The sequence below is a fragment of the Perissodus microlepis genome, chromosome 4 (assembly GCF_051167445.1).
Source record: "Perissodus microlepis isolate ML-2025 ecotype Zambia chromosome 4, ASM5116744v1, whole genome shotgun sequence".
NCBI lineage: Eukaryota > Metazoa > Chordata > Actinopteri > Cichliformes > Cichlidae > Perissodus > Perissodus microlepis.
In genome coordinates, this window is record NC_140464.1 from 20,233,204 (window position 1) to 20,254,924 (window position 21,721).

Consider the following 21,721-nt stretch of genomic DNA (forward strand, 5'->3'; position numbering starts at 1 on the left):
TAACAACCCAATTAACATCCATGGTTATTAATAATAATAACAACAACAATAATAATAATAAAGCTAAAAAACTAGCTGGTGATATTGTGGTCCTCTTACGGTTACTGTGTAAAACGAGGTCATGTGATCACATTGTCTAATGTTCTATATTTTTGAACTTTAAAACATTTAGTTGCTATTTATTGTCGCAGATTCTTATCAATAATACTAATAGAAATAAATTAATAAATTATGTTTGGTTATAGATTTAGATGACCAGCAGTATAAAGCTGGTTAAATGAGCGAGTTACTCGTCATAAATAGTTTACTGGATGCTATACTTTTTCGTTATAAATGCTGGACTTTTACTTGTAATAGAGTATTTCTGTGGACTGTAGTATATGTTTACTTATTTTTTCATTTTACTTAAACACTTCTTTTACACATATACGCTTGTGCAGGGGCAATTTTCATGTAATAAACTATCAGAGCACAGGATCCTGAGAAGTCTGTTTACTTCTGGTGTGTCATCCAAACATCTGTGACTTCATTCAAGCAGGAAAAAAATAAAATTAAACAAAATAGGAGACATCGCCTGTTGAATTTTAGACTGGAGTTTGTGAGTCAAATGACACGCAGTTAGTGTCTTAAAATGGAGCTGCTAGTTTTAAAATATTGTGTAAGACTTGGTGTCACTAGATAAAATCTGCTGCACAGATAAGGTGCAAAGTGTTTCATAAAGTCTGAGAAGGAGACGCGGTTGGGACGGTTCGTTCTGCGCTCTCCTCCAGCTCCATCACTGCCATTCCCCTTCCCAGTCACTAGGGAGAGACTCTGAACTAAGCAAGCGGCTGTTATTACGCTTAAAGGGTCCCACAGCAGGCTGGTAGAATCAGAGTCTGCACCGCACCGCCATCCGCTCACCGGCCTCCGGGACGCGTCGCACTCTCCGTCCGGGATGGAGAAAGACGCCTGTGATCCGGACCCATCCCGCCAGCGGAATGGGTTCGTGGGCGTGCTGTACGGGGAGTTCACCGACATGCTCAACGACAGGGTCCGCTACTCGGTGAGCTTGACGGAGAGCGCCCTGACCATTCAAAGAATCTCCTCTTCACCCGGCCGGACTAAGGTGGTTTTTAACTTGACCGACTGTGTCGGCTGTCGGGCGTATAGAGGGCCGGACAGCGCGGACGTCGGCGCTTACTTTACAGCCTATTTCTACCCGTTCAAGAGGCGCTGGATGAGCGCCGGTGTGACCCGGCAGAGAGTGGAGCAGTGCTTTCGGGTCGCACTGGTCCAGGACCCGCTCGCCAACCTCCAGGAGGCTGAGAGGTGGGCTCATGCCATCAGAGATGCTTCGGCGCGCCAGGCGCCCCGGAGAGACGGTGAGTAAACGCGCGGGTCACACGTGTGAAGCCTGAGATTCAACTTTATATTGTAAAATAAATAAATAAACTATATGTAGCAAAAAAAGGTGAACGTTGACAAATTTTATGTGCAGATGTTAAAGTATTCAGTGAGGTCAGGGGTGTGAGAAGGCATTTCTGGCTCTCAGAAAGAGCCTCGTGCACAGATATCCAAAGCAGAGATCTCCAAGTCCCCGGAAAAAGAAAAACAAACAAACAGGTTTGGCAGAGAGGAAACACATTCCACTTGCTACTGTAACCTGTTCTACCTGCTGTGAACGGTTAGCAGTTAACTGCTGTCCCATTCATGCATGTAGCCCATGGTGGTGATTTTTGTTGGATATGAAGCTTCTTTTGAAAAACACACACGCATAAAAATGATCACTTAAGTAGTTGGATTTTCAACTGATCTTCTGTCAGCAGAGGCTGTAGCTGCTGTTCATCCTTCCATATTCGCGCTCAGTAAATTCCCACTGAGAGTTTATTGTTGATGGGTGGAGGAAAAAAAATCACATCAAAACAGCGTCTGTTTTTCACCCAGCTTTGCAGCAGCCTCGTCTAATTAGGCCTCGTCATGTCTCGCTCTGTTTAAAATGCAGATTGTCCTCAAATTCCTTTTGTCTTCCGATCTCATTATCTCCTCTGTGCTCCAATCTGGTATACAACAACAGGATAATTAACGTGAATACTGTATGAGAAGAGTTTATGCGCCTAATTATCACTATCACTCATTTGGGAACTGATTGGTGATACTTGCTGAGGATGCAGGGCAGAACAGTTTTGGTCTCAAAACTGTGATTCTGAATCCTCTTTGTCGGTCCGGCAATATCTCTTCACACCAGAAATATGAAAAGAAGAAGCGGATATTTGAGTGAGCGGTGACCAATTTGGAATGTTGAAGTGTTAGGATATGTAATGAGGTTGCCCTCCTGCAATAGCAGCCTCCAGGTGTACACCGCATACACACACACACACACACACACACACACACACACACACACACACACACACACACAGACTGGACGCTGTGATACTGCAAATTTTGACATCGATCTGATACCAATATAAATACAGGCCCGGTATTATCGATACAATACCGATACCAATATTTTTGACCCATAAAGGCCGTTTGTGTTGGGCAGAGCAGTGTGCCATGATTCATGAGATGAATCATCATCAATTTGCAAATTTTGAAAACATTTATGATTTTTACACCCCATTATTGTGAGTTAAGACAATACAATACACCTTTTAGCTTTTCATGTATTTTGAAACTGGTTTTTTTTTTAAACCTAAGATATATATGTGACTGTCTTTAAAGCACTTTTGGTCAGCTTTTGTTGGTTAAATGTTCTTTAGGCTATAAATAAAACTGACTTGGCAGTCAACAGAAAAAAAGTTTTTATCCCCCCCCTTCAGTTCAATGGGCTGTATACTCAATTTAGAGGATGGAAACTAAATATCGATCCTATTACACTAGTATCAAACTAATACTGATACCAGCATTGGTATCGACACTCTCCACCCACTTCTACTGTGTGATGAGGAACATCCAGCCTCCCTCTGCTTCTGAACTGTTTATTTGCAGCAGGCAGACAGATGGTAAGCTCAGAGGTAACTTGGTTGCTCACTGGACACCGCATCAAAGTGCTCCAGCCTGGGAGCATTTCAGTCAGACATACTAATGAACCGGCTCAGGCCTCTAACAGTTTGTAGCCGTTTATTCCTAGCTTTCTTTCACTTGTCTTCTTCTTTTGAACGCAGCATCTCACGCGATGATGTGATCATATCATTAATTCTTAAGCTTGTTTTAGCGTTCCAGGTCCAGTCGAGCTAATAACAGAGCATTTAACAGAATATATTATGTGCTTTAAGTGAGTAATGTTGTACTAATGATGTGGCAGAATTGCTGCTTGTCAAAGAGGAAGCAGGGGAAGTCAGAGTGACTCACTAATCCCCAATAGTGTATTTACCCCCTGAGTTAATTGCATGCCATCTCATCTGGGATTGCAGATGGAAAGGTTGGATTAAAAGTGCAACCACTGCACAAGATTGGTATTTAGGCAGGGAGTTATCACGGTGACACACTTACACTCAGATATAAAGTGATTTAAACGTGTAATCTAATATATGAAGGTGTAGTTTACAGTGAGGCTGGAACTCTGCTAATTTAGCTAGTGTTCTGATGTCTATCACAGTGGTAGCATCGCAGGGTTTTTTATCCTCACTGTGGGTTCACTGGAATGAATGCGCTGTAAATAATGAAGAGCACACACTATGATACAGTCCTGCTGCTTAGAAGATCCGCTGGGAGATTGCATGCGAAAGAATGAGATGATAGTTACTTGATTTGACTTATCTTACAAGCGCCTGCTTTTTTTTGGCTACTAGCCGTATCCTTTTTTGGCTCTTCGGATATCTGATAGAAGGCAGATTGTAAATTCCACATTTTTTTTTACATGACATGTTTTCTTCTTTCCTTCCTGCTACACTGGTACATCATCAATGAGGATTTGTCTTGAGTTACTCCAGAAAAAAGTGGGGCCGCACTCTTTAAAATCTGCAAATAAGCTTCTCCAGTGGTGATGTGAGTGTGATCCTGGCACCCACTGTGTCTGCTATTTAAGATGAAGAGTGCAAAAGAGAAGGAGAAGAGGGTAGGAGCTGGGAGTAGTGGGGTGCCATACTGCAAATGTTGGTATCGATCCTATACCAAATAAATACAGGGACTGCTGATACCGATACAATACTTTCACCGTATAAAGGCAGCTTATGTAGGTCATGACTTTTAAGATCATCATCACTTTGCAGATTCTGAACTGATTTTAATGACCTAATTTGACCTAATGACCTAATATTGAATTTACTTTGGGTCAGCCTCTGTGGTTTAAATGTGCTATGGACTAGAAATAAAATAGGCATGACAGTCAGCAGAAAAAGGTTCAGGTATTTTTCAAAGTAGGTATATTATTTAATTAAAAAAACAAGACTATTTAACACAATTCAGTCAGCTTAGAAACGAAGTATCGATTCTGTTGCACTAGTATTGTTCCAATATCGATACCAGCACACTAGTATCAGTATTTGGATTGATCCGCCCACCTCTAGTGCTCTGCTCCCTCAAAAGCAACTGTTTACCAGAAGCTTCGGGGTCAGGTGCGCCTGTCATTGTGTGATCTCCCATGGGGCCCTCCACTGAAGCAGTCATGTCTTCCTCATTGAAGGAGTCGAGAGCTAAAAATGCGTCACGAGAAGACCTCTCACCCCAGCCGGCATCTCGGTCCCACTGGAGCTTCTGTCTTCTGCTCTGTGACACATGGCTGTGATGGGCTGTCAGCCGCTGCCACAGCGGGCACTGGTGTTTGTACTCTCTGGACGTCTTCTCCTCCTCTCCAGCAAACACTCGCCCAACCTTGGAATGCAGTGTGTGTGTGTGTTGGAAGATGCTTCTTTGCTGCCTGAATTTAGTGCTGCTCCTGAACAGGAATGCTCTCAGTAAATAACCCACATATTTGTTTCTGTTCCAGGAGTTTTCATTCAATGTTTTCATGTTTTAACAAATCCCACCTGTGCTGCCGCTTGCGAAACTTAGAAGCACATTTCATCTTTATTTAGATTTTTTTTTCCTGTATAGACGTACACCTTTTTGGAAATGAGGTGGCAGATTCTCTCTGTCAGCTCGACACTTGTTAGTTCTGACACACTGTCATTTCCCGTCTGCCTGTCACCTCGCTGCCGGTGTGTGTTTACCCACTCGTATCTGTGAAATGCACACCCTGAAGATTTTGTGGCAGGATGATGCCTGCAGGTATCTGACTTCACATCCCAGACAGACTTCACATTCACATTCATATAACCCCTATAAGTCCCTGTCATATGCACAGGTGACACAGAGGTCAGGACAGTAGAAATGTCTGGGAAGTTGTCGTTTTCAGAAATCTTCTTCAATGTGGCCTGTATGTACTGTTTGGGTATGCCTACTTAAATCAGCCTCATTTTATGAGCAATTTCCCAACGTATACCATGCAAATCTTCTGAAATTAGAGTATAAATTTCACCAGCAGTACTTACTAAAATATGAAAACAGCAGAGCACAGGATTACTGATATGCAGTTTTTAAGGAAAGAAGAAGCTTACAAAATGAATGAGCTATTCTACAAAACAGGAGACAAATAGTTTTAGTTACCATTACTGCTGATAATACTGCTTATCAGTGCTGCTGTGCAACATGAGTTCAATGAGATAACCTCAAAACACAGAAAGAGAAAAAAAATCTATTTTTTTCATTTTAATCTGATAAGCTGCATGTGCTTATTTCTTTTATATCTCCCACCGTAATCTCAGCGTTTTGTAAGAGACCCAGTTCATATACACTTGCAGCCACTTCATTAGGTACACCGGTTAAACTGTTTGTTAATGCAAATATTTAATCAGCCAATTGCATGGCAGCAGCTCAGCATTTGGGCATATGGACATAGTCAAGTTGGCCTGCTGAAGTTCAAACTGAGCATCAGAATGGGGAAGAAAGACAATTTACGTGGTTTTCAATGTCGCATGGTTGTTGGTGTAAGACGGGCTGCTGCTGATCTACTGGGATTTTTCCTACACAGCCATCAGGGTTTACAGAAAATAGTCTGAAAAAGTGGAGCAGCAGTTTTCTGGGTGAAAATTTTGTTGATGCCAGATGTCGAAGGAGAATGGTCAGACTGCTTTGAGGTCTGAGGGAGGCACCCGTGCCTCAAATTAGCATTTTTTACAACCAGAATATGCACAAGAGCATCTCTGAATGCAGAACTGAACCTTGAAGCAGAAGGGCTACAGCAAAACAGAAGACCAGACCAGGTGCCACTATTATTAGCTGAGAGAAAACTGAGGCTACAGTTTGCATGGGCTCACTAAAATTGGAAAAGAGAAGATTGGAACAATTTTCGCCTGGTCTGATGAGTCTTGATTTTGATTTGCGATATTCAGATGGTAGGGTCTGAATATGGTGTAATCGGCATGAAAGCATGGATCCATCCTGGCTTGTATCAACCGTTCAGGCTGGTGCTGGTGGTGTGATGGTGTTGGGGATATTTTCTTGGCACACTTTGGGCACCTTAGTACTAATTGAAAATTGTTTAAAATACCACTGTCTACCTAAACATGCCCACCACATTTCAGCCACGTTAGCAGCCTGTGACTCTCAAAATTGCAATTCTGTCATATCACTGTCACATATGCAAGAATTCGTCACCAGGCATGTTTTTACATATGTTTTGGAACTGTCCAGTCATATCTGACTTTTGGGTCTTTGTAAACGCTGTGCTATCTGATGTACTTGAAGGTTGTTACACCTCAATCCTGGTCTTTGCCTCCTTAACGATACCTCTGACATGTCATTAAAATGAATTCAACGCAAAATGTTGCAAGATTTCCGCACCTTGCACGCATCATTGTAGATGCTAAACACTTTGGCATTATTATTGCAGACGTATTAATGTGCTGATGATAACATTTAGCTTAAAAAACCTCCAGCTTGGCTCTTTATTAGCTACATTAGGTTATGTTATCTCAGTGCTTGCAGTGATTCTCAATTAGAACACATTCATGAAGATCTGAGAAAATCCCTGCTGTAAATTAATGCAGCAAAGTTGATAAGTATTCCCTTGCACGACAAGTGGGTTTGTTTCAAAGTAAAGCTACACAGGCTAGAATGAGTTAGGTGGGGGACTGAACACTGTTTCTTTTTTTTTTTTTTTTGCTGCATTATTCTATTTGAATCACTGAAAAAACTCACAGGTGTAATAAGCATAGTTCAGGATGAGCACATCTTCTGCTTTATGTGTCATATATCCCAGTGTGAAAAATGCTAAAGGTGTTTGCTTTAACAAACAAGAATGCCTGTGTTGGGTTTGACCCTTTCAAGGGTGTCTGTAGGTATTAAATGTCTTCAGCCCTGCAGACTTGAGGGCAAAAACCCAATTTGAAAGCCCTTTCACTATCAGCAGCCATTTTCCACTGTATTCTGGAAGTGTAGATAGGACCTTTGTGTCTGGATGCCACATTGTGCTCAGATTCAAGTAAACAACAATGCTAACCCTGTGTGACTGAATGGAGGCACATTTTGGCATGCACCTGTGTTTTTGCCCTCTCACCTTATTCTTTTTGGCGGGTTCACACCTCTTTCTCTGAGATATTTTTGTACCGTCACTGTTTCCTGTCATCACAGGCCATATAAAGTAGAGGATGGCAGTAGCACAGACAGGTCACAGACCTGGAAATTGAGGTTATAAACTATCAAGAGGACAAATACCCTGACAGCTCAGCCAGAGCCGACAGATAGTGAGTCAAAACAAAGACGGCAAAAGCATTTGCTCTGTCAGTTCTAAGGTTAAAAACGACAGCTGAAATTACTAAATGATGAGGATCTTTTTTTTTTTTCCATCAGTCACATTTTATGATTCTGAGAAACTTTGCTTGCCCGATACCGAAGGCAGCATCATCTGCAGCCATGTATTTATGGCAGAAATCAATACCGGTTCTGCTCTCCGTGCCCCAAAATGGGATGATGTTTTTGTCCTTTCTGATTCATTTGATATGGTCTCTGGCGAGTCTGTGTGTGCTCTAAAGGTCAAGAGCGTCTGCTGCAAAATCCAACTCCAGTGGGGGAAACTACTCTGTAAAAGCTGCAAATCCTTTTAGTTGCAACCAACAAGTATTTTACAATTAAATCTGCAGTAGGCAGAAATCTTTTCCAGATTTCTTCAGCTCTCTGTTTTAAGCCCCCAAACAAACGAGCATGGGCTAAAAATAATTAGCTGCCCTGGGATTTAAACCCCACTCTCACTGGTGAATGTCATTTACTTAACCCATTATGCTACCACATCTCCTCTTTCTCTACATTTCACTTTCAGTTTTTCCGCAACTTTATATTGTTCCTTTAATAAGCTTGCAGAAGTCTAATTCCCTCTCAGAACTCTTCAATTAGAATATGATGAAAAGTTGTAGTTAAGATATTGCAAAGTGCTGTAGTAGCCCTTACTACGATCATTACTTTACATTTCGCAGTTGATTTTTGGCATCAGGAGCAATGTGGGGAATCATTGTCTGTCTACAGGATGCACTGTCATGTGGACAATCTACTATAACTTTATCATTATTCTGCTTCTGACAGTGGTTATTTTGGGGAAAAGGATGCTGAAGATGGAGCTGCCAAGCAAGCAGCGTTAATTTTTAATTATGGTTATTGTCAGGGACTTTTTTCAATCAGAACTAGAGGCGGGACAAGGTTGGAAGTGATCCAATCACAATCTTGTGAAGGTTAAATGTGCACATTTGATGTGAAGTGGTACAGCTATATTGTTTTTTTGGTTTTTTTTACCAATTAGCAGTGGTGTGCAGTTTTTGGCATCAATCCGATACCAAGTAAATACAGGGCAAGTGTTGCCAATACCAGTACAGGTGCTGATACTTTTAATTTGTAAAGGCAGCTTATGTAGGGGAGAGCACTGTGTCACGATTTAATCATCATCAATGTGCCAAATCTGACCAAGTATACCAATGCTGATATTAGTATTTGACAGCTAGCATCCACAGTGCACATGTGCCCTTGAGCAAAAAGGCCGAGTCCCTAAAAACCTCAGGAAAATGGATATTCTCATTCCATTAATCTGTCTTCTCTTGAAAGACACAAGCAACAGGAGGATTTCCCTCATGGGGACGACAACATGTCACGAGTTGCTAATAATACATGGTGAGATCCCGAATGAGAAGCATCTGTAAGCCCTCTCTCTTTGAAGAAAGTAGCATGTCACATTAAAATGAAGCGTTGTCAGCCTGAATGCTCTCACGGCCCGTGCCTTTACTGCCTCATCCTTCTTTTTTTGTGTGCCAAAGAGACCCCGAGGGAAAAGGCTGCCCTTATACATTCTTTAAAAATCCTACTCCTTCATCTCTGTCCTCGCCTTCACTCACATCCACCTTCCTCTGCCTCTCTCAGGTGTGGCGTATATGGAGGTGCGTCGGCCTTGCAGAATCATGATACTGGTGAATCCTCAAAGCGGGCGCGGACAGGCTCTCCAGCTTTTCACCGGCCACATACAGGGCATGCTCACGGAGGCCTCTGTTCCCTACACACTTGTCATCACAGGTCAGTGGAGTTCACGCACTCGTAAATATGTTTTCCCTGTGCGGTCGGCTGGCAATGTTCTCAAGGTCACCTCCATATGAAAATATCAGATTAAAATCTTTAGCCCCACCGTGGACGATCATTTAAAGAACTAGGTCATCCTGCCAATTACACACACACGCACATAAATTGACATAACTGCACTCTAAAACAACTTTTAATCTCTGCAGGAATTATGCATTGCCTGTGTGATCACAAATTTACAAACCACATGTTCAAACACGAGTATGTGCAGGCACTCAGGCACATGTGCGGTGATACGCATTTAATATCTCTCTCAAGCTGCTCCATATTCCATATGAATTGCTTATGCCTTTTTGTGAATTCAAATAGTGTTGCATTGGTTGCTGTCATCAGAGGCTTTAAGCTCAAAGTGACCTCCCTCGGGATACCAATAAGCTGATGAAGAAATATAAAAAGGCTTTAATACCCAAACATATGGAATAAAATATAAGCACATAGACTCATTTACCCTCCTGCCTGTAACTTTAACTATAGAAAGTTTGATAAAGCCTTTATAAGCCTATGTCAACCACTGGTTTATAAAATCATGTTCTAAAGCTTCAAGTCGCTATCATGCGTTTACCAGCCAAGCTAGCAACCTTGGCAGCAACCTGCATTCATATATTTTGTTTGTACGTTGCATGGATGACTCAACAAAAAACTGTTTTTCAGGGCTTTCATTGCAGCCAGTGGATATGTGGAACAATCCTACCCACTCCATCCATTAATCCTTTACATTGAAGATCAAATAAATCATCAGCATATACAGTTAAGACTGCATTTTATAAATTACATTCATTCTTTGATTTCCACATGCACGGTTCACCCGCATGCAATGAAAGCCTGTTCAAATGTGATTGGTCAGTACTACCTGGTCTACAAACAAAGTACTAATGGAAAGCAGAAAGCTCCCAATGGCAATAATGTTGTTCCTTACTACAGACTCTCCTTTTTCATATGTATGTAAGTGTTTATACGGACTGCTATTTCAGTGCCTTGAATTAACTGAGTTGAAGCTCAGCAGAGAGCTACTGGCTACAACTGTGTCAGAACCGATATTTGATGTACCTAATAATGCATAATTTAAGCCTTCATCAAATTTAACTGGTTAAGGAAAAGAAGAAGTCATCTCCTGTACCACTTTACACAAAGTTATAGAGAGAAAAATATTTTTTATACCAGCTTGTCTTTACTTCAGTCATAACATTGGCCAATTTAATGGGAGTCTACCGCTTGCGCCAGCCTCTAGAACAGGGGTAGGCAACCTGAGTGCCAGTGTCCTGCAGGTTTTAGATGTGTCCTTGATCGACACTGCTAATTTTATGTCTAAATGACCTCCTCAACATGTCTTGAAGTTCTCCAGAGGCCTGGTAATGAACTAATCATCTGATTCAGGTGTGTTGACCTAGGGTGAGATTTAAAACCTGCAGGACACCGGCACTCGAGGCCTGGAGTTCGACACCAGTGCGCTAGAAGTGAACTTCTCATTAGTGATCGTGATTGACTACAATTATGTGTTTGATAACACTAATTGGATTGATCAAATCTCAGAACAACCCTGAAAAGTCCAATAAACTCATTGAAGAACTAAGAAAGAAGACTGTAGATTTTAAAAAGTTGGGAAGGTCTCTTGGAGCCATTTCTAAACAACTGCAGATTCCAAGATCATCATTTCAAACAAATGGATAGGAACAACCCAGTAACCACCTAGGATCAAATCTGCCATGAACTGGGAACTGCTGGAACACCAGTGTCACTGTCCACAGTGAAGCAAGTTTTACATTGCCATGGACTGAGAGAATGCCAACTAAGAAAGAAGCCCCTGCTCCAAAGTTGACATGTTCAAGATCCGATGAAACCTGCAGCTGTTTACATGGACAAGCCTAATGGCTTCAGGAGAAAAGTTTTATGGTCAGATGAGGCAAAAAATTGAGCTGTTTGGCCACAACAAGAGGCGTGTTAGGAGAAATAAAGACGAGGATTTCAAAGCTAAGAACAGTGGTAATTTTAGCATCAGGTTTTGGGGCTGATTTGCTGCCAGTGGTACCAGTACATTTCACAGCGTGGATGGAAATAGGGCTACCTCCAAATTCTTCAACTTCACCTCAGATCAGCAGCTAGATGTGTGAAAATTGGACACAGCTGGGTGTTCCAGCAAGACAATGATCCCAAACACACAAACTGGTTTTGGAATGGATAAAGGAGGCTAACATCTTCAGGCTTGTGAACTACGCAAAAGCTGAGTCCATGCCAGGTAACCAACCAATTTAAATGAACTCAACCAGATCTACCAAGAAGAGTGGTCAAATGTCCTGCCAGAATTATGCCTGAAGTTTGTTGCTGGCTAACAAATCATTTGGTAGAGGTGTAATTTGCTAAGGGACATTTAACCAAATAGTGGGGATGTATGTATACATCTGGGCAAGAATGTATACTTTTGACCCTGTATAGATACAAGAAAATCCTAAATAACTTCCAACTTTTGCTCCTAATTCATGCTTTTTAAACTCGCCAAAGATGTATGTAGGTTTCAGTTATTGTGCAAATGTACTGTTTATAAGGTTGGGGCAACCTGCAGTCAGCTGAGACTGAGGAAGTCACTTGGATGAGTGACGAAATGTTTCTCCCATTGAAAACGCTACGTCCAGATGAACAGAATGAACCTTTTGGGATATGCTGTAAAATCATTCCACGCTGGAAAAAGAACAGTTCAAAGAAATCATTAAAAGCCCCAAATTATCATTACATTCGTGCCCATGATTAGTGTATGTGAACTTCTCACCACAACTGTAAAAGCACTGTCTTCTTATTCAGTCCTGGAGGTTACCACTTGCCTCCAGCCAAATCCTATTTGACAGAATCAACAGAAGCAGCTGTTGCTTCTAGCATCAGCTTGGTAGCGTGTAGCTCAATGTGAGATGAACCACAACAGCAAATTCAAAAAATAACAGGACAGGCTCTGTGTTTGTTTATTTGAGAGAGGCTGCTGATGTGTACTCATTATACAGACCTCTGGGATTCAAAGGAAGGCTGGCAGCTGGGTGGTGATGTAAACAGAAAAACAACAATAACTAATGTTAAACAGAAATAAGGTGGGGGTAGGGAACACTAAAGGGCTTCTTTGGTCTGATACAGATTAACTGGCATAAACCATTTACTGGGACAGGTCCTTGATGACTGTATCACACTGCCTTAGCCTGAGGAAGGACAAGTACCAGTGGAGGCACCTCTTGTGTCAGCATGTACCTTTTACATACTGTATGAAGTGCACCAAGTTTAATCTTTACCCAGCTTAACCTCAGGAGGCACACGAAGGTGACATAACTTGGGAACAGCTGTATTTAAAGTGGAATTTACTGAGGATTTTAAACAGAGCAAAATCTTTGTTAGTCGTGTGCAGATGGTGGAAAAATCAACAGCGAGCGTGCCAGGTGAAAACTTTGTGGCACCTCTGCCGTCAGGTTTAAGGCTGTATGCGTGACAGCGACCTCTTGAATAAGGAAGTGGCTAGGAAGTAAAGCATCAACTCCCTCGGCGGGCTCAAGTTGCTGAGTCAGCTGTGCAGTGCAGTTACTCCCTCTGCTTCAGTCTGTCAACACAGCACTGCATCAGTGCCTCGAGCCTCCCCAGCAAACAGCAAACAAACAGAAGCAACATGGGGAGCACCGCTGGGGAAAGGGAGACCCAAGAGACTTTCCAGGCATGGGGGTTGTGGGGAAGACAGGTAAAAATTGAGCAAAGTGAAAAGAAAAGACGATGCCACTGTTTTTATTTCCATCAATAGATCAGAAAACAGTATTTCAACCATGATGTGAGCGTATCAGTGTTTGTTAATTTCATATCTGCCGTCCTCTTTTACCATGCACGACTTCACTGCGGAGTGTCGGCTGGCGGGACGGTAGAATTTGATGCTGACAGGATGAGCCCCCTGCAGAGGGACCTACTCAACGATGCTGCCAATAAAACTAGGCTTAACAAATAGCTCACTGCTCCTCCAGCGCATTAACCAACATTCATGCATGCACACACACACACACACACACACACATTCAGATATTTGTCAGTCACAAATGTTTGCAGGCTGGCTAAAGCTGCCTTGGAGCTGTTGAGTAGCCACTGGATGAGCTAATGTGATATGTCTGCCCTGATAAGGGGAAATTGAATCTCTTTTCTGCCTAATCTCCCTGATCCTACCCCAAAGGCTGGCGATAAAGGGGAGCATATTTCTTTCACTGACCTTGCCCTTGTTTTTATGTCTTTGCTACGTCCTGCATTTCACCGCACTTTCTGCTTCGTGTTTTACTTCTCGATCTCCTCTCTTGTGTCTTCCAGAGCATCAGAACCACGCTCGGGAGCTGGTGAGAAAGGCGGACCTGTCGCAGTGGGATGCACTGGTCATCATGTCTGGAGATGGGCTGCTGTTTGAGGTGCTTTAACTTTACTTGGCAAGGACACAAGTGCTAATCAGCTGCGGATGAAAATCATACAAACTCTTACAACCCTGCCCTATTCTCAGGAACTTCTTAGAATAGGACTATAAAAATTGAATTTGTTCTCAATCTTGACAAAAGAGCTCAGGTGATGTGAGTCTGGCACCAGATAAATAAAAGCCTTAATTTTTTCTGTGGATGTTTTTCAAGCTATGATGTAGAATATAAGTAATGTCAAGGTTTTTCTTTCTTTTTTCTTTTTTGCTTTTGATTCTCTGATTCTATAAATCTTCCACCGTGGTACCTTCATGCTTCCTGGAAGCACTACACTTAACACAGAACAGCTGTAACTATGAGAGAAACACTTTTTATCAGAACTTGCAGTCTTCCACAGTCACTACTTTCTATTTAGAACCACAGTCTGATTCTGTTCTTCTATTTTTCTTGCTTATTCAGGTGATAAATGGTCTTATGGACCGAGAGGACTGGCAAGAGGCCATTCAGATCCCTCTGGGTATTCTACCAGGTGGCTCCGGCAATGCCCTGGCTGCATCCGTCCACCACTACTCACAGTGAGTTGATCCATTAATGAGTCATTTAAATGCATGGGCTAACAGTCCAAAAGATAAACCTTCCTCAGCTTTGGAAAAAAAAGACAATTTATCTCATGCTTGTGTAATTATGCCAAAGGCTGACTGGGCACATCATTTCCTCAGGAGAGAAACGAGACTTTCAACTGCTTTGCTGTGCGGCAAGGTCATTTCAGGTTCCTCCAACTCTCAAAGGAATGATGTAATGGGTTTAAAAACTGGCACATTATGAGTGATTATAGTCCAGAGTGCAGCTGGGGAACATGTTGACCCAGCACATGTTCAAGGTGTCATCTCCATCTGCTGGTTGGTTGTTAGCACAACATCAAAGGGCGAACAGAAATATACACTAATGAGTCAAAACATTATGGCCGCCTCTGACTAACAAGCTGTTGGGCCTTCAGTGCAGCTCTGACCTGCTGAGTCATGGACTTATAACAAGATCTGAAGGTCTGTAGGTGTAGCACTGAAACTTTGAAGATCCAAAGTTTTGAAATCAGACTTGATCAATGACACCCTCCAAGACCAAACTGCCAGTTCAGTAGTTAAATGTTGTTCAGTAGCATGCTGTTGCTACAGTAATATCAGCATTATGTGCAGCAGTGAGATTATTTAATTCATTATGTGTCTATTTGTGAGCATTTGTAGTGCTTTAGCTCATTCACACATTTGTCACCCCCGTTTTTGGGGTTCTGTGTTTTTAATGTTAGTTTATTTTTAATGGAGAGGAAGAGAATATCAACCTTGCCTGAGGACATGGTGGTTGATATTCTGTCTCTTTCTATTAAAATGAAACTACCATAAAAGTTAGAGACTTTTCATTTCTTTGGCAGTGAGTAAACTTATAAATTTAACAGGGGATCAAATAATTTTTCACCCCACTGTAGTCCCATGTAGTAGTTGTGAAATTGAGGCTTACCTCATGATCTCTTAAACAACTTTTCAGGTCACCTCCAGCATGGAATGAGGAGCTTCTGTTGAGCTGTGGTTTCATGATGTGCAAAGGCCTGGTTGGCCCTCTGGACCTGGTGTCTGTCCACCTAGCCTCTAAACAGCGCCTCTTCTCGTTCCTCTCTCTGGCCTGGGGCTTTGTGGCAGATGTCGATATTGAGAGCGAGAAGTACCGCCACGTCGGAGCTATCCGGTTCCTTATGGGCACCCTGGTACGTCTGGCCTCACTCCGAGTGTATCAGGGCAGATTAGCATACCTTCCTGTGAAGGAAGCACCAAAACTTTCAAAAGGGAGCTTCACAACAAACCACCCACCCTCCACACCTCAGCACCCCTCACTCTGTTCTTCACTTCCTTGTCAGTTTATCCCCAACACTTCCCCAAACCTGAGCTCTCGCCATGGCACGAACTCAAACCACAACACTAGAACCAACTCTTCCAACAACGCCATCACCACCAAGAGGCCTCAGATCGAGAGTGACACCAAGACAAGAGCCCCTGTAGACTCTCTGCTCCCTGACCTGGAGCAACCTGTCCCAGACACGTGGACAGTAGTCAAGGAGGAAGACTTTGTCTTGGTGCTGGCTATTTACCAGTCCCACCTGGCTGAGGACCTGTGGACAGTCCCTGGTGCAATGGCAGATGATGGTCTGATCCATCTGTTCTACGTGACAGCAGGAATCTCCCGGCCTGCCCTTTTGCGTCTCTTCCTTGCCATGGAGAAAGGTGGCCACTTGGCATGTGGCTGCCCCCACCTGGTGTACGAGAAGGTGAAGGCTCTGCGACTGGAGCCCATAACTCCACAAGGCATGATCACCGTGGACGGAGAGGTGGTGGAGTACGGGCCGGTGCAGGCTCAGATCCACCCCGGAATAGCTAGACTCATGCGTGGATGAATTTGGAGCATCACAACCTTTTCCTGGCTGTAGAGCTTTCTAGATTGGCCTTTTATACTCAGTGTCAATTTCTTGATCTGTGCTGGGTTTTTTTTAAATTCTTATTATTTTATGTTTTTTCAGAAGTGCCAAAGACATTTTATCAGCCTCTGTAAATTTCTCTATTTTTCTACTGAAACAACTTGTCCTATTTTTATGGATCTCCGTCCCCTCTTTCTCCAAATGTTTGATTCAGGGTCAAAGCCATGGATGGTTGGTCTTGCTGCTGGCTGGTCCAGGCTTAGGGAAATACGGAGGGATTATGTGTCTGTGTGAGTATGTGTGTGTGAGTGCATAAGAGAGAGAAATCTTTATGTATGTTTGTGTGTGAGATCGTGCATGAGAAGCTTTAGCAGTGCGCTGGCGGAGGAGTGCATTGTGCTCTCTGCTGTCAGACCTCATAAGCATGGAACACGTGAAGAGAAGCACATTTCCCCTTCCTGGGAGACTCCTGGAAAAAAAAAAAATCAAACACACCGCTTGTACCCAGTGTACCACACCAGACCAATAATCTAACTCCTGGGCATCGCCTCCCTCTCAGCTTCATCGAGAGGAGATTTCTTAAAGAGGAAATGTAAATCTACCAAGGATTTCGCATTAACGGAGCTTTAATCTTTGATTAATGTATGTTAAAAAAAGCAACAACGAGATCTTGTCACATTAAGCTTTATCACTCTATGATGCCCACTCCATTTTCTTGAGCGTGGAAGTATTCATCAGCTGACAATGCATGAAGTGCTGGCAAGGTAGACAGAAACCCGGCCACCTGAGGTTACACCTCCACTGCTGGCCGCTCCTTTTCCTCTCCTCCTGTTCCATCTACAGCCACCATGGATCTGCCTCTGCTCGCACGCAGATACACACTCTCACTTTCTTTCCCCCTTCCCCCTCCTCCTATGCACACACACACACACACACACACACACAGATACACACGTACCCTTACATCTCTGCAGCACTTAGCGAGGGGGAGGTGCATGGTCTGCCGCTGTGCATATGATCCCTACTCCTCTTGCCGTCTTAAGATTGTACTCATTCTCTCCCTCCCTCTGTTAACGAGCCATCAGCACCTAATGTGTCCTTAATATGAGGCTTTACATCTGTAAAACCATGCTCAATAGAGAGCCTCTCTTTTTTTTAATCATATGAAAGCTTTTAGGTGGGCTTCAAACACATATTAGACTGGTTGAAACACACTTAAATGGAGGAAGTAGGATTTCATTTTGAGTCTGTCAGCATTGAATAGTGCAATCAATGTGAGCAAAAGCTCTGCTCAGCTGTGTGGCCTTTCCTCTGGCTGTCAACGCAGCTGTGATGAGCATTAGTGTGCTGGAGAAGTGCAAATGTTAGCATTATTATCCGTGCCCTCTCCACACACACACTAGTTTAAATTATAAAAAATAATCGTGTTAACAGAGCAAAAGAAAAGATAAATGCAGATGCATCTGCTAAAAAGAAAATCACATGTAATGCTGAAGGTGAAAATATGTAATGTCAACAGGCAGGTAGATCTGAAGATCAGCTGCTTCAAGGTTTTGATGAATACATCACTGTCATCAGTGAAATACAGTCAGTGTGATGAGCTGAATTCGCACACCAGTTTCTGCTGCTTCTGGGGGTTCCATGAGTGATGGACCCTTTTTCTTTCTTAGAGTCGTAATGAAAATTATTGGGCAATGGCAGCCGGCCACCTGGACACTGGCTGAGACTGCTCCTATTAGTTACACTGGGGTGGCCCAGAAACTTACGTCTCCATTTATTTTTCTGATAACACACATGCAGAAGTGCACCACCAGGAAACAACAGCTGCTGAGAAATGCTTCAAAAAGAAAAAGCATAATTTTTTTTAGTTCACTCTGTTCAGTAATAGACACAGTAATAGTAGACACATATAGTTCCCAAATAGGCCACCCCTGGCCACTACTTGGCTCCACCCCTGCAATATATCATAGGCTGGATACCAGACAAACTGGTGCCTCATATGTTTGGATGAAAGCTGCACAGTGGTAATTACACTGGGAAAAATTAAATAAATAATTGCACGAGGGACTCAGGTGCTCTGCGCATGCTCCATACCTCATAAAAACATACAGCTCTTCTAAATTTCCTAAATCGTATTAAATTGAGCACATCAAATCCAGAAAAAAAAATCAGCTCATGAGATGTTTATATTGGATCGTATTTTAATGACTGCTTATGAAGAGGGTAAAAACAATTCTTTAGTCCAGCCATCCTCTGTGTACATCACGTGATAAACACAGAGGATGGCTGATTTATTTATATAGTTTAGATGGATTATTTAGGACATCAAAATCCACCTGAATAATGTTTAAATACAAGTGAAATGTATCTTTAAAAACAACCTAGACACTTGAAACAAAAACAAATGAATTATTAATTTATTGCTGCTGTTATCTGTTTTATGATAAATCCTATGAGTATATAGCAGTTTAAAATATAGCGGGTGAGGAAGATAATATCAGAGAATTATAGGACACTGTAGAAAAGGAGACAAACCTCTCTCCCTAATAATACTTTTACAGTCCTTTAATGAACTGCAATATACTTGAAGTTGACCTGACTCAATATGCATATTTTTGGTTTCCATCTTCACTGCAGTGCCGATTTTTTGCCTAATACTTGATTTTCCGTGTGTTCCAACTCATACCTGACATGCTGTACCTTCTACCCTTGCTGTGTCCTCAGCGATGCTATTCAGGTGCTTTGAATGCATTGTCACGCTCTCGAGGGTGCACTCCTGACATTGCTGCCACCCGCCTGCACTGTTCATTATTAAATGTACATCTCATAAGGGTAGAGATGACCTATGCAAATGCCTTGTCATGGCTGCAGATAGTTGGAGTGAGGGTTCCCTCTGCTGGACCATCACTGAACATCGAGTGAAGGTTTTATCTGTGATAGTTTCTTCTTACATTATTCAATGCAATCTACTGAAACTACCACCTGCTTCCTGCTTTTTTAGATTTACAGTGATGATTATCATAGGCGGAGCTCAGCTGCAGAAGACATTGCATTCTTTGTTGTTATTAAAACCGAACATCCAGCTTATTGTAATGAAATATTGGGGAAACTTTTTGATACTTCCATTGAAGCACAGCTGCAAATAATAGCTCATCTCAGTGTAGGGTTTTGGCACACTGCTGTTAATCTACGGTACTATACTGTTGACTTGTTGTACTCCGTTGGCTGCTTGAATGTAACAGCAACATTTTTTTTTTCTCTATGTCAATAATGTTACAGCATTTTACAAATGATTTATGAAAAGTGAGACTATGAACTGATATTATACAAACCAATGATGTTTCTTCTGTTCCTGTAAGAATCTGAATATGTTATCCTTTCTGTATCATGTACACTGTACTTAAGAAATTGTCAGTTTGTGTTTCTGTCAGTGCGTCATCCTGCCAAAACGTGGTCCTAGAGAAACTCGCAGCAGGAACTACTACGCAGATAGATTTGAGTAGGTGTTTGTCTCTCTGTGGACAGATTGTGTCACCATTCAAGAAGTCAGGACATTTGTAAAGACAGGTCTGGTCCAAGGAGGCATTCGTGTCATGGCTGGAGTGATACACTCACAAGAAAACATCTGGTACATGTGTTATTTGTTTTATGTGATGTTATAAAGTGCTAAATAAGCTTTTAGTGCAGAACATCAATGGTTTAGTGCATTTGAATGTGTTATACTATTTGTGTCTATAAATAAAAAATGAAAAAAATATCTATACATGTGGCACAATTTTGTAAATTGTGCCAATTAAAGAGCTTTTTATGTAAAATTAAGTAAAAGGAAAGACGTTTCTCTAGAAAGTGCCTTAGTCTTAAGCCAAGACAGCAGTTAGGTGGTGCACTGAAAAAATAAATAAATACATGAGAAAACAAACTGTTTACCACGTGAAATCACAGTTTAGCTTTATGAAAGACTGATTTTTTCTTTCTTTTTGCATATGTCAGTGTTATACTGAGGCTCTGATCTGCACAGGTTACAATACAATCACAAAGGGTGCAAGTGAAGCGCTTTGACTGACTGTAAATGTTTAATAATGACATATAAGGGTGTTATTACGTCTATTCAACTGGCTGATGACAACCAGGCATTTATCATCTCCTTTTATTTTGTTATGAACTTCTTTAAAAAAAAAAAAGACCAATAAACACATTCATATACAAAAAATGCTTTATGTGTTGTTCTCTGATTCATTGAAAAGGTGTCAGGGCTGAGCAGCCGGTGTGTTTGCGGTGTGGACCCAAAAAGCAGACAGGAGAGCGATGGAACAGAAGTTTGAAAGGCGAGCCGTTTATTTGGCTGAAAAAACATGAGCACAAAACAAGGTAAAGCATACAGGGGTGTAAACTAAAACTAGAACCCAAACTGGGAAAACCTAGACTATCACAACTGTGACAAAGTCACATGAACATGATTCTGAGCAGGAGCATGTGAGAAACTATGATGAGAAAAACATGAACATGACCATGACCTGAACAGAATTATGAAATACTTTAAACCTGACGTGATGTGGAGGGAGAAAAACAGACGCACTGACACTGAACAAAGGAAAGCTGTGTCTCAATTCAGGAGCTGCATCCTTCAGAGGACCCGGCCCGGATGTAGACACAAAGGCCGGGTCCTCTGAAGGCCGGTCCAAAAGACAGAGAAGGCCGGAAGTGCGAGGCTGTAAAATGGGACGGTCCAGCCTTCAGATTTGCGTTACCACTGTCTCGGTGGAGTTTAATAAACTCAGCCGTCTGCTCCTTGCTATCTAAAATATATCAGGAGATTGGAGTAAATTCTCTACCATCTCACACTTCTCACATCAGTTTTCTGCTTGACGTAACATTTTTAGGTTATCTAAGTGACTTATATATCATGTTTAACCTGAGTAGTGAACGACCGCGCGGGGCCTAAAAACGATGTGCAGAGAGTTCGTTGTTCTCGCCAGCTTTAGTGAGCCTTGACCTCCCAGTCACTGATCGAGCTGATGGGTAACAGACGTCTCCGAAAACGGCAGAGCACTTTTGCAAATATGTGATGTCTTGATAAATCGAGAAGATATTTGAAGTTTATACAGCTACATTCTCACCTCAAAATATCTTAAAAGTTTATTTTCAGGCGAGAAAGAATCATATTAAAACTCTTTAGCCGTGCTCCTCTGCCATTGCCGCGTTCGACAAGTATTTTTATATTATTATAAAAATATTATAAATACTAATTTAAATAATAAAGTATGGCAAAGAGTAA

The 21,721-nt window shown here is 42.0% G+C and overlaps 1 protein-coding gene across 1 annotated transcript; it reads left to right on the top strand.

The window, feature by feature from the left end:
* Positions 1–735: 735 nt before the first annotated feature.
* Positions 736–20,669, top strand: sphk1 (sphingosine kinase 1). The gene is made up of 5 exons (XM_084926402.1): positions 736–1,364; positions 9,367–9,516; positions 13,891–13,985; positions 14,445–14,560; positions 15,525–20,669. The coding sequence occupies exons 1-5, from the start codon at positions 938–940 to the stop codon at positions 16,423–16,425; spliced, it is 1,689 nt and encodes a 562-aa protein (XP_084782528.1). The 5' UTR covers positions 736–937; the 3' UTR covers positions 16,426–20,669.
* Positions 20,670–21,721: the final 1,052 nt, after the last annotated feature.

Excerpts from the sequence above, each read along its gene's own strand:
- sphk1 (XM_084926402.1), top strand. The coding sequence starts at position 938 with ATGGAGAAAGACGCCTGTGATCCGGACCCATCCCGCCAGCGGAATGGG. Across the intron at positions 9,517-13,890 it reads CTACACACTTGTCATCACAG|AGCATCAGAACCACGCTCGG; the intron begins GTCAGTGGAGTT and ends TGTGTCTTCCAG. Across the intron at positions 14,561-15,524 it reads TCCGTCCACCACTACTCACA|GTCACCTCCAGCATGGAATG; the intron begins GTGAGTTGATCC and ends ACAACTTTTCAG.